Source organism: Scleropages formosus, chromosome 24 (assembly GCF_900964775.1).
Source record: "Scleropages formosus chromosome 24, fSclFor1.1, whole genome shotgun sequence".
NCBI lineage: Eukaryota > Metazoa > Chordata > Actinopteri > Osteoglossiformes > Osteoglossidae > Scleropages > Scleropages formosus.
The window spans coordinates 5049064-5061454 of NC_041829.1; the positions used below are offsets into that span (position 1 = coordinate 5049064).

The 12391-nt window shown below is 41.0% G+C and overlaps 1 protein-coding gene across 1 annotated transcript in view; it reads left to right on the forward strand.

Moving 5' to 3' along the window:
- Positions 1–12391, forward strand: part of ptprq (protein tyrosine phosphatase receptor type Q) — a 47163-nt gene that overhangs the window by 29976 nt on the left and 4796 nt on the right. Inside the window, exons 26-35 of the mRNA XM_029248959.1 lie at positions 937–1123; positions 1411–1652; positions 2072–2138; positions 2287–2445; positions 2887–3100; positions 3198–3271; positions 4097–4196; positions 4756–4884; positions 9368–9394; positions 10959–11040. Coding sequence (XP_029104792.1) covers positions 937–1123; positions 1411–1652; positions 2072–2138; positions 2287–2445; positions 2887–3100; positions 3198–3271; positions 4097–4196; positions 4756–4884; positions 9368–9394; positions 10959–11040 — 1281 coding nt within the window. The remainder of the gene's footprint in view (positions 1–936; positions 1124–1410; positions 1653–2071; positions 2139–2286; positions 2446–2886; positions 3101–3197; positions 3272–4096; positions 4197–4755; positions 4885–9367; positions 9395–10958; positions 11041–12391) is intronic.

The following is a 12391-nucleotide window of genomic DNA, read 5'->3' on the forward strand; positions in this document are numbered from 1 at the left end:
AACTTGTTTAGAGGAATTACAGCAGGAGGTAGGATTTGAACCTCAGCCCTTCCACTGCAAGGTAGAGCCTCTAATCACTGTTCTACGTATCATCATTCAGCTCCAAAATACTCCTTTCCTGAATCCAGAAACAGTCCATCCCAGATGTAAACCTTACTAAACAGGCCCTGATTCCAATCCAAATACGGGGTTATTGTGGGATTCTCCGTGCCGATGGATGAGGTAACGTCTTCATCCGCCAGCCTCTGATCCAACCACAAACAAGCCCTCATGTCTCCTCTGTTGCCCCAGACCACTGCTGCCCTTGTTACAGGAAGCAGCTCACACGAATGGGTCACACATTTTTCCGTCGGAAGGAGCCTCGATCCGTCATGCCCCCATATAGCCTCACCCTCCTGGGGGCTAAGGGCTGAGGTGTGATGCCTGATCGTCAGCAGAGGAAATCGAGGCCTGGTCTAGGCATCAGTCCTCCATCAGAGGTCCCTGGAGGGAATCCATATGTCAGGCAGTAGGCTTGTAACATCATTACACATGGACCCCTGCCTTCCTCAGCTCCAGCACAGCTGGGTCCGATACAAACTGCCCTCCACTGGGAGAACTACCGTGCTAGCTACCAGATATCGACCTTGGCGCTACATGAAACACATCACAGGAGATGGAGTCGCACCTTAGTCCAGAAGCAATCCCAATTTTTGAAATATTGGATTACATTACGGAACCCTGCTTATTGTTTATGTCCTCAGGAAATCTTTGGTTGAAAAACTGTAGGGTTTCAACAATGCAGTAATAAAGTCTGTCCACTTGGCCTTAATGAATTGTGTGCTGCAGTCACATCTACTCCAGATTATTGCACACAGTTACCATTTTAGTTGTAATCTGGATACACACAGACCAGTCACAGGTTATCTCTGACTTCTCTCCGCATTGGTGGTCCAGGAGGATGGTCTGGGTGTCAATCTGACAGTGGTGAGAAGACATGAGGAGATCACAACGGTGGTGGTGTCAAACCTTACGGCCTTCACCCTCTATTCTGTGACCGTGACAGCCTTCACTGGGGATGTAGCAGATGCCAGGAAGGATGGCAAAGCCAGTGATACTGTACATGTCAGAACCCTGGAGGACGGTGAGAACTGAACATGGCCCAGAGACTCTTCTTACCACTTGGTCATCCTCACTTTCAGGTCACCAGCAAGCACGTTATGGTTTCATTGTATGGTTTTTGTGGAAATGCTGCCAATGTTGACAACGTAGTTGCTTGTTTGATGAAGCAAGTACATTGTCAGCATTCCAATTCAATGAAATCAGTGTATTTCTGCAAATACACAATTTACTGATTTATAGGTTGAATTGCATAAACTGCACTAATACTGGATTGTTCCTTTCCATCACTTTCCCTCTATGCATTCTCAGAGCCCAAGGATCCTCCCAGAAATGTGACCCTTCAGCTCATTCCAGAAGATGTGACGAGGGTCTATTTGTCCTTCTCTCCCCCTGACAATCCCAATGGAAAGATTATTGCTTACAAGGCAATGGTCTACAAGGGGGGTGACCTGGACTTCCAGATTCAGAGTCTCGACATTATTGAACGTAGTAACAATACCTTCACTGCTGTCATAGATGGACTCAAAGGAGGCTACAACTATAGCATACGGGTTTGTGTCTTTACTGTAGCCTGCAGTTGTCAGTTGGTGTCTACATTGACATTTGTGTCTGCAATACATATATTTCAGTAGGACAAATCATTCACACATGAAGAGAGTTAATTTCTGTTGTTAAGCATATACCTAGCAGGATCCAAAACAACATACCTAGATAACCTTTAAAACTTATCATGTTAAGTTGTCCTGAAGCAATATGCTTCTTGCTAGTATAACAAGAAGGCCTTTTCTGAGATTTTAAACCTTTTTTCCATTATTCCATGTCCCGAACTGCTGTACGTTCAGTTTAATGTTAAAGTAGTTAATGTTACGTGTGGCACTATTCTAGTTGCATTCATCAGTCTTAAAGATACGTGATTTTAAACCACAGTGAAACCAAAGGCTTTTGTTCTTCCCATTTGTGTTCCCTCCAGATTTTTGCAGTTAACGGAGTGGGCAGAGGCCCCAGCTCAGAAGTGCAGCTCGCAACAGGGGTTAAACGTAAGCATTTTAGAAAATGCTAGTGGTTATTTAGCTTTTGTCTGACAAAATGTTTAGCCAACAGAGCGAAATCAGTTGACCAGAGTGGATGAAATATGAGCATAACAGGCTATCCGAGAAGTAATGTCATTTAATACTCGTGTTACAGCGCCACCCAAGCCCAATAAAAAGCCGGTGGTGGCCCTGTACCCAAGCGGTGCCCCCATGGTGACAGCCAGGACCATCACCACCCAGATGCCAACATGCTATTTTACTGATCAACATGGACCCATTGAGAAAGTGCAGGTCATTGTGGCAGAATTCAGAGGTACTGGACTCCCTCATAAGTGACATTCCTATTTATGCTGGATTGTGAGTTACACCACAAGATGTTTCCATTTTAAAGTGCATCTTCCCTCATCACAAATCATAGCTCATGATACCAGTTTTTACTTCGTAAATTGTAATTTTGAATTCTTAACTATGCTGCTTGTTGCTGTCTAATTATTTAGTCATTCTTTCCTTGACTATTACATGCTTCCTTGCTACTTTATCTTGAATTACTAGTCAAAAATGTTATTCCTGCTCAGAGGAAACAGATGTGGTTTCATTCAAAGCTTCTCTGTTGTCCCTGACTTGCTATCGAGAACATCAGCGAACGCAAACATTAATCTTGGTCACTGATCTGAGATCAACCTTTCTCTGGGGACAGAAGGATTACCTTTGACTGCTGAGTGTTCCTAGATTTCTTTTTCTCTTTATCTTTCAGTGAGGAACAGCAATCTGACAAACTGGTATAATGCCTACTACAACAGTCCTGCTCCGTATATCACTGACGATGGTTTCTCGAACCCTGAATGCTTGGATGGTGTGGCCAGGAAGGATCTTAATAGCAAGAGATACACCATTGGTGCCAAGAATGACTGCCTGTCACAGGAAAATGCGCTTTGTAATGGGCCTCTAAAGCCAAAGACACACTATGTGTGAGTGCAGAATGCTTTTAGTGGATACAGGTGACTAATACTGTAATGCTGTTATGCAAATCATCCATTTATTTAATGGACGCCTTTTCCTTTCTAGGTTTAAATTTCGAGCAACAAATACCCTAGGACAGTACACTGATTCTGAGTATTCTGATCCTGTGAAAACTTCAGGTAAAATGATTAATTTTTGTATATGAAATGTGATTAAAGGAAGGCAGGCGTTGTGCAGTGTGATTCCATGATGACAGTTTGACAATGAAAAAGCACGAGGTGTTATTGCCTGAGGTTTTTGTGTGCGAATCTCATTACTATGCTTATCCAATATGCTGCAGCCATCTGGGACTTAAAGTCTCTTAAAACCGCACTGATATACAGGAAACAGCATGTGGATCCAGGTTCTCAGCACTGAGTTGTGTAATATCTGTGAGTTGTTGCCTGAAGCTCTTTAATGCACTAATCTTCACAGACAGTAAAGGAGTTCTCGTTTTGGGATGTGAACCTCTGCCCTTTTGGTCTCTTGTCTCTTTGACTTTACCACCATAGCAGCTGTAGCTCATTATTGCTTCTTTTCTTGTTTGTTTATTTATTAAGCTCAACCAAAAGGCTTGAGACATTTGATGATTTGCCAGTAATGACAAGTCAGTCAGTTATTGCCTAGGTGATAAAAGCTGTGCTTTGCATTTATGATTTGTATCGGAGAAGATAGTTGAGCAGTAAGCCAGCCTCGTAAGAACATTCAAGAAAAAAAAAAATCACACGAGTGCATGAAAGATAAAGTTCAGGAGGAAGTCGATCTCGGATTATTATAATGTTTTGTGTGTATCTTTTTTCCTACTTCACATCTATTCCATTGGTAACAGAACATTAATTTGCTGAGAAAGACTAACCCCACAGGGTTACTTGAGGAGAACTCTGGACATACTGTCACTGTTGCAGAAAGCAATGAGGAGTCAAAAGATTGAGGCCTTGCTACTAAAGAGCAGTTCTCTTTTTCAGATGACCGATTGCTAACTCGGGATGAGGAGATTATTCTGGGGGTGCTTCTGTCTTTCTTTCTAGCCATCTTTCTCATAGTGGTCATCTACACATCTGTACGGTAAGACGACCCCAGACTTGTGCCATTCATTATGTAACCCATCCCTCAGTAGCGAAGCATCTGGTGATACTTCATGGTGATACAGTGGAGCGCTTTTGATGGCACGTTTACTGTCCCCTACAAAAAGACACTTCTTGAATCATGACAGTTTAGTACATACATTTTTTTGTGATTGACCGTGAATAACAGATGTTAAATGTTTTTCAAATGAGTGCTCTCGGCATTTTTTGACTATATGTAGAGAAATTATCTAAAATTAGCTTTTTTATCATTTGTAATATCAGATGGAATCAAAGTTATACATGTTACAGACCTTGGTCAAAAGTACCTTCCCCTCAGATTTGACCATAAAAACCTAGTGCAAGTTTTCTCTGCTCTATATATTGTACCTTCCCTTGATTGTATATTTGTCTGTCCTGATGTTTCAACCGTGTGTGCCTACATGTTTGCCTAACAGGCAATGTGTTTATTAATCTACGTATACAAGAGCCTCTTTACAGTTCTTTAATTTGTGAGTCAGGACTTTGCGTGACTGTCACTCTCCTTTTCTCCATCCTAGGATCCACCAGAAGCAGAAGGAGGGTGGGACATACTCCCCACGGGAAGCCGAGATCATCGACACTAAGCTGAAGCTCGACCAGCTGATCGCAGTAGCCGACTTGGAGCTGAAGGAGGAGAAGCTGAACCGGTGAGTGGGCTGCAGGTTCTCGAGCCTGAGCCTGAGCCTGACCCCACCATGACCCCTGTTTGTTTACACAGGTTGGTTTGCTCCTTTTTCAAAGGTGACCCCCTGTCCTCAATGGGACTTTTGGGGAAAACCCTCCACCAAGGGCTGGAATGGGTAAAATGATTACACACCGCTGGCCTTATGTTTAAATCTCATTTCATTCTCGTAGAGAATGTCTTTCTTGTCTTTCATGCAAGTATCTGCAGAAGATAACTTGAATTCTAGTATTTGAAGAAAAACTTTTAATTCTGCTTTTTACAACATCTCATATACTGGCCTTTATTGACACTGGTTTCTGATTTATAGATGATTGCAGTTTGTCAAACTGTGCTTTATATAGTGTTTTTTTTACATTCTAATTATATTTAAGCCACTATGCACTTAAGCCAGGTCTGTCTACATTACCCTCATTAGAGAGATCTCCATGGTGGACATCTACATGAAAAAGCACATCTTTGTTTAACCACAGGGGTTGTGAATGACTACAGGGACGCAGTTGACCACCCGGTGGGAGGTTATCATGATGGATCTGCAGAGCGTTAGCCACTCTCACACCTTGTGAACCCATTGCTCTGCCACTCTTACAGTTGACACTTGGGAATATACTATATACTATATTATATATTTTCTATATTATATGTAACTATACTGTATATACAGTAATATATACTATTTACTGTCAATTTATCATATATTTAACAGGGAATTTATGTCAAGTACCATGTTTAAGACTTTAAATTTTTAATCAATATTGGAGCTTCATCTGAGGAATTTAGATTACAAAGCATATCTTTAGTCTATATGCTAAATGCTGAACTCTTCCAATTGATAAGTTTGCAGACAAACATAGAGACACACACAAGATTACAATACAGCATATGCTCTCTGATTTGAGACTCCAACGCAGACGTCTAGGAATGAACGCTGCAGCATTCACTATGGACCACTGCCGTGAACATGGAAGCTTATCATCTCTCTTGGGAAAATGTTAACTCATGATGCATGAAGGACAGGTTGATGTTTCACAGAACTGTTTTGGCTCAAGATGTTACCTTGAAAGAGAAATAATGTACTAAACATATAAGATGAAAGGGGGTTTTATATCTAATATATTGTAAATCATGCATAGCTGAAGTCATGTTTAATAGCAAAGTATATTATGCTATTTTCTTTTAACATGATGCTGCTGCTTTAAAAGGGGAAACCTCAGTTGCCAAAGTTACCCAAGGTGTTACTCTTCCTCTTACTTCTCCATACCCCACTGTCCTGTCTGGCATGTGCTCAACTGTAAGGTGTCATGTCCTTCTGCGAAGATGTGCAGAAAAGGTGGGATGAACTGTCAGAGCTGTGACGATATATGAGTCTACCATGAGCTAGAACTCATAAATGGAGACCACAGTACTGGGAACTTGTCCGATCTTTCCCCCGAGCAGCTTCACCCCTTGCTTCCTTCCCGACACCTCATTACTTAGCTAGAAGACCCTGAAGCCATCACTAAAAGTGCAGACATCCTCCCTCCATCCAAGCTCCTCGTTGATACATAATGCTGAGCATCTTGTGAAACCCGACTCTTTGTTACAGGCTATCATGCAGCAAACACCAGCAATGATCCATTCACTGCTGAGTGCTACTGATGCCATCTGGCCATTGTTTGCTAAGGGGAAAGGTTTGCATCATCTGTCAAGTTAATCGTTTTTGTAATTCATATTTTCACAGAATGATTTTACAAGGGGCAGCTAAGGAGACCACATTTCTTGGCGAGATATCCCAGTGAAGGATAGATAGGGCCTCACTCGAGAAGATGGGTGGCCATTGTGGTGAATAGGCTTGGGGCTGAGAATACCTAGTGCTAAAGTTTCGGAGCCTTACTCCAGTAAACTGTGGGTGGCACAGAGATGAAAACACAGCCGGGTGTCCCGTTGTTTTCCGCAGGTCCCTGTGGACCACAGTGAGTGCAAGGGGGAAGTCTGGAAGCAATGGGTCTCCTGATGCTCATCCCCAATGCCAGGGGTACTTTGCAGGGATTCGGATGGAGCTTTGGATGGAAATTTAACTTGCTGGTGCTTCCTGAAGACCCAAAAAGCAGACAACAACACAAACTAGTGTGAGCTGGATTCAGATTATTTTGATAGGTCAAGGTCAGGATTGAGCTCCTTCACCCCTGTGCAGCTAGGTGGCTTACAGGCTGGGTGTTGGCTTACAGTCCCCCCACCCCCATGCTGTGTCTCACTACTTGTGTGGTACTTGTCCACCTGTGCCTAGTCTATGTTTGCTGGAGATCCTTTTGTGAGCCACGGAGGTGGTCGTCCTCTTTAACAGCAGGCCTATCCCCACGAGCTCATTATCATTAAATGGTGGGAAAAGGCTAATTAATGTCCAGTCGCCAAAGTGTGTTTTAAAGCCAGTTGACCAAAAAGCAACCATAAATCAGTGCTTTCACCAGGACATGGGACCCCACTGTGTAGAACAAAATGAACGCTAAATGTCTTGTCAGAGTCTCAGTTTGACACATATGTGTAGAATAGATGTTTTGATAATTTCATTCATCTTCACATTCCGCATGGCAAATGCACATCCTTTGCCCATAAAATCCGTACATTTACAAGAACTGCATTAAAATATTTTTTCTAAATATTATTTCATATTCAACTCATTTAGGAATGACATTTGAACATAGGCATTACATAACCAGATGTGTTCAAGAGTCCCAGTAAATGCGCTTGCTATGTCAAGAAAATTGTGTTCTTGACGATTTGAAGTGAAGATGTCTTTCCATCGTAGGGCTCTGTGGTTTCCGTTCTGCTGTGCCTAGTTTTATTAGCACCCAAGCCAGGGTTGCAACTTCTCTGTTTATATGCTTCTCCTTGGCTTTCTGTTTCCAGGTACTCATCCTTTTTCTTTAGGCGGAAGGAAATATTTGTCATCCAGTAAGTTGTCCCTGTACAGTGTGTCACAGTGCTGTGTGTGCGTTCCACGATTGTCCTCTCCCTCTCTGATATTGTCTTCCCTTCCCAGTTTTTGTCTCGTGGGCCAGGAAAATAACAAACTTAAATAATTTTTCCTGCTTTTTTTTCCCGTGTGAGCAATTTAACGCAGTATACACTGGGTCCTCATGTTACAAACGTTCACGTGTCAAGCATTTTCAAAGGTAGAAAAATTTTTCATGTTCATTTTTAATTGTATTTTCTTTACAATTTTGTTTGTTTATAAGAGAACATCACCTGTGTTTCTACACATAGCTGTTTAGTGTGGGACCAGATTAATTCAAGTCGCATATACAATGTTTTCAGCTCTTGTGTGGTGTCCCGGAGTGTCGATGATCAATAACAATATGACTGTTAGACATAAATTTGGAATAAATCAGTCAACAATCAACATCAAATAAGAATTTGTGTTCATAACATAAGCAGTTAATGAAAGTGTAATAAATGAAGAAAAGCTTTACACCAAATTTTTTAATTCATTATTGCTTTGTCTGAGATGTTTGCAAAACATAGCCTGTGCATAAATTGAGGGACATCTGTTTTAACCTTTCATTGATTTTGACATAGATATGGCTTTGCAAACAAACTATGAGTTTCGGAAAGACTTTCTATGTAAGTTGAGGACCCAGTGTATGTCTACAATGGCTATGTGAGCTGATCATAGTACAGCCTTGACCAAAAGTATTAGGTACCCCTAAAATTTTACAAACTGGCAGGTAACGGGGAAAAAAAAGGCTCAGTGGATGATTTTGGTGAATATGCAAATGTGGGGATCCTGATTTTTCTGCCAAAGGCTGTATGCCCTGCTGCTGCTGCAAGAGTGTGATTACTTTTCTGTATGTCATGTTCATGAATAACAAGCATGTTGTGACATTATTAATTCTGATAAGTCTGTGTGAGCAGCCTCCAGTCATATAGCTAGCTCCATGGTTGGTGTACAAAACCAAGACAGGTCATGCCTGCTGTTAGCTTCTTGGAGACGTTCACGGTTATTCATCCAGGGCTTTCTACGTAAAAGCACAGTCAGAAACGGTAGTACAATTAATTGTCAGGTACATCTATTTTTTCATTAGGTGAGCACTGAGCTTGGCATTTTCTTGTAAATGTTTCACCATCAGTCAAGGTGGAATGGTCAGCACGTCACAAGTGGAAAAATTATAGGCTAGGTGCTCACATTTTAATCAAACTAAACCTTTGTCCAATGTGTCCTGATTTTTCTACTTCCTATAAAATGATTCCTGTTGGAGTAATATTGTATTGTGCGATATGTCTTTGTTCTTTAGTACATTCTCCGGGTGGAGACAAGACAGTCAGAAATTAAAACAGTTTTTTAGCATTTAATACAAACAGATACCATGTTATCGGTTATCATCTGAAGGATGTGATCCATCACTGATGCTTTTCTATAGTGTTATGCTGCTTTTTAATGGTTTTTTCTTTTCCTGTGAACTACATTTCAGGCTTCTCAGTTATAGAAAGTCTCTCAAGTAAGTGGCTGAACCTCTGAGCCTCTGTGTGTGTGTGTGTATTTCTGCTTTATGCCTTTACTGTGTGACAGAGATGGGCAAACTTTGGGGCTCGCTACGAAGCAGCTCATAAATCAGCCGAGCGTGACTAACACCCCGGTAACTGGAGTCAGGACCCCCAGCCCCCTGGACCCTAGCATGCATGGCTGTGTTTCAGCTTGGGAAATAATAGGGGCCGTGTTGAAACTCCACAGGGCCCAGGAACGTATCATAATTAAACTGTGAGGTCAGCGTTGTGCTCCCTTTACAAAACAGAGGAGGATCCTGGACTAGCAGAAAGGAGATTACACTGGGATGAAGTGCTTAAGAGGCAGGCATCACCTAGGGCTGATGCAGAAGGAGTTCTCAGGAACGGCTTTGTGAAAGAATGCTCAGTGCATTAGCGAGCGGATGTGTTTATTTCGAACAGTGTAAACAGTGGACTGAACTTGTCTACCTCCAACGACTGGTGAAAACAGATGAGATTGTATTCCTTCAGTTCTTAGCGATTCAGTGGATTTTTTTATAGGGACGTAACAGAAAGGTTTTAACTTCAATATTATTTTAATATTATTTTTAACTAGTATTTAGCTGACGCCTTTGTCCAGGATGATTTACAATGACAAACATACTACACTGAATTTCTTGCGATCATTCATTTATCCAGCACAACAGTGTTACACACACGCTCACTCACCCATACACACACTAAGTGCAATTTACAATCACTAGTCCACCTGAAACACAAGGCCTTAGGCTGTAGGAGGAAACCAGAGTACCTAAAGGATCACTTTCAAATATCTCAAATAGATACATATATATCTGCAAAAAACAGCAACCACTTGACCTGAGTGGTATACCACAAGTTGAGACAAAACCAGTTAACATACAATAAAAAATAAATACAGATTTTTTAAAAAAAACCCAATAGTTGCTGAAGCTGAGATGAGGGAAATAAATTCCCCTAAAGCTGATGCAAGAGGGAAAAAACTTGGAGTCCAGCAGCAACTGGCTGTCCACCTTGACTCAAAAAATAACAATTTTAAAGAAATATTTATGCTCTAAAACTTTAAATAAGCTTTTTTTTATCACTCCCACGTTGATGTTGCAGAAATGATTATGTAAAACATGTCTGATTCCCTTCCAGTTCTTAGAAAATTAAATCTCTAACCAGATGTATAACTTTTACATATACATAGCCATATGCTGTCATAATTTTTCAACTTTTATTATCATTTTTGCACATTTGTCTATATTACCTAATAGAACCAGAGAACTCATAGCTGTTTATGTCTCCGTGTCTCAGCATTATCACTGTTTAAATGTGACCCTTTCATATTAGAAGACTTATGTGGACAGTAAGTGTGCTAAATTTATACCCAATAACTTCAGTTAGTGAAACAGAATTGTTTTTACAGATGCAGCTTACTGTGGGGATGAGAGGAAAGTGTGTGTGTGTGTGTGTGTGTGTGTGTGTGTGTGTGTGTGTGTGTGTGTGTGTGTCGGAAAGCTACACACAACTCATCCTCAGCCCCTGTACCTACAGGCCCATCAATAAAAAGTCGTTCCTGCAGCACGTGGAGGACCTGTGTGCCAATGACAATGCCAAGTTCCAGGAGGAGTTCTCGGTACGCCGACCGCACACCCAACTCAACACCCCACATACCTTGTTCCAAAGGCAGGACACAGACCACCGAGGAAGCGACCCCACCTTATCAATACCTCTTCACCAGCCCCACTGTTTGGATAGTAAAGTTAGATGTGCTTGTGTCCAGAGCTCAGTACTACAACCTGTCGAGAATAATTCACAAGTGTGTCAGGACTGGGAGTCCCCTTACCTCAAGTTCATATTCCAGGGTAAAGTGGGCTCTAATATGTCAGTGCTCATCATTGTTATGGGTATTAATATAACCACAACTGCCATTATTAATTCTTAAACTAGCTAAATTAATATTAATGTGAAACAACTAGCACACCTTCAACGAGGAAGAATAAATAATTGCCAAGATGATCACAGAACGAAAAATAGAAGCCGAGAATGCTGTACTCTGAATTTCAGGAAAGCAAACTACGCTGTATGGTAAAAGAAAAAAAAAAACATTCAAAGCTGTGTTTTTCTTCAGTAGGGTTAAATGTTACCTGAGCACAGTTCAGGGACAGACTTAAGAGTTTAATTCATGTTTATAGTACAATTAATCTTTTTTTTTTTTTTTTTAACTGAATATAATTTATATCATGTAACATCCCCTATATATTTATAAGGATTTTACTGTCTTTAAAGCATTAAAATAGGTTTTTTAATGTCTTTTATAAAAATATATTAATAAATGGTTTACAGTTACAGGATTTACAAAATCTGTTACTTCATCCATTACCATGGATTGGTTTCATGGCTATCATTATTTCACCCTTTCAACACTGGCTACTCAACACTGGACTCTGTTATTTTAGTATGTATGAATCCGTAAAAATTGATTACCCGAAACAATACTGTTCCCCTTTACTGTACTTCCATTTGTCAGTATCCTATTAGTTTCTCTTGGAAACAATTGTGTTTCCCTCGGAAGGCCTGCTACTTTTTTTAAGACATGACTTCATTTCAACACTTAACAAGAAATGTCTGAGTCACATTTTGTTGAGACCAACATGAAGGGAATGTTTCTGTACTCCATTTGCATGCAGTTGTTTGATACACGTGCAGTAGTTCATTCTAAGTTTTAAGAAAGTATTGTTGGATTATCTAAACATTATTCTGAAAGCTGTAGTGCATTTTGATAACATTTCCCTTTCAGACAAATGACGATACCCACAACAATATGGTAGGTTCATAAGCATGGGGAAGGATTTCCAGTTTCACCCCAGACATGGACATTGGATTGTTAGGTTCTCCCTCAGCAGATGGTTCTTCTAGAGGCCTGGGAAGGGGCAAGCATGGAAAGAGGATTACCCTCTCACCCCTGAGTCCAGAAAGGGTGGTCC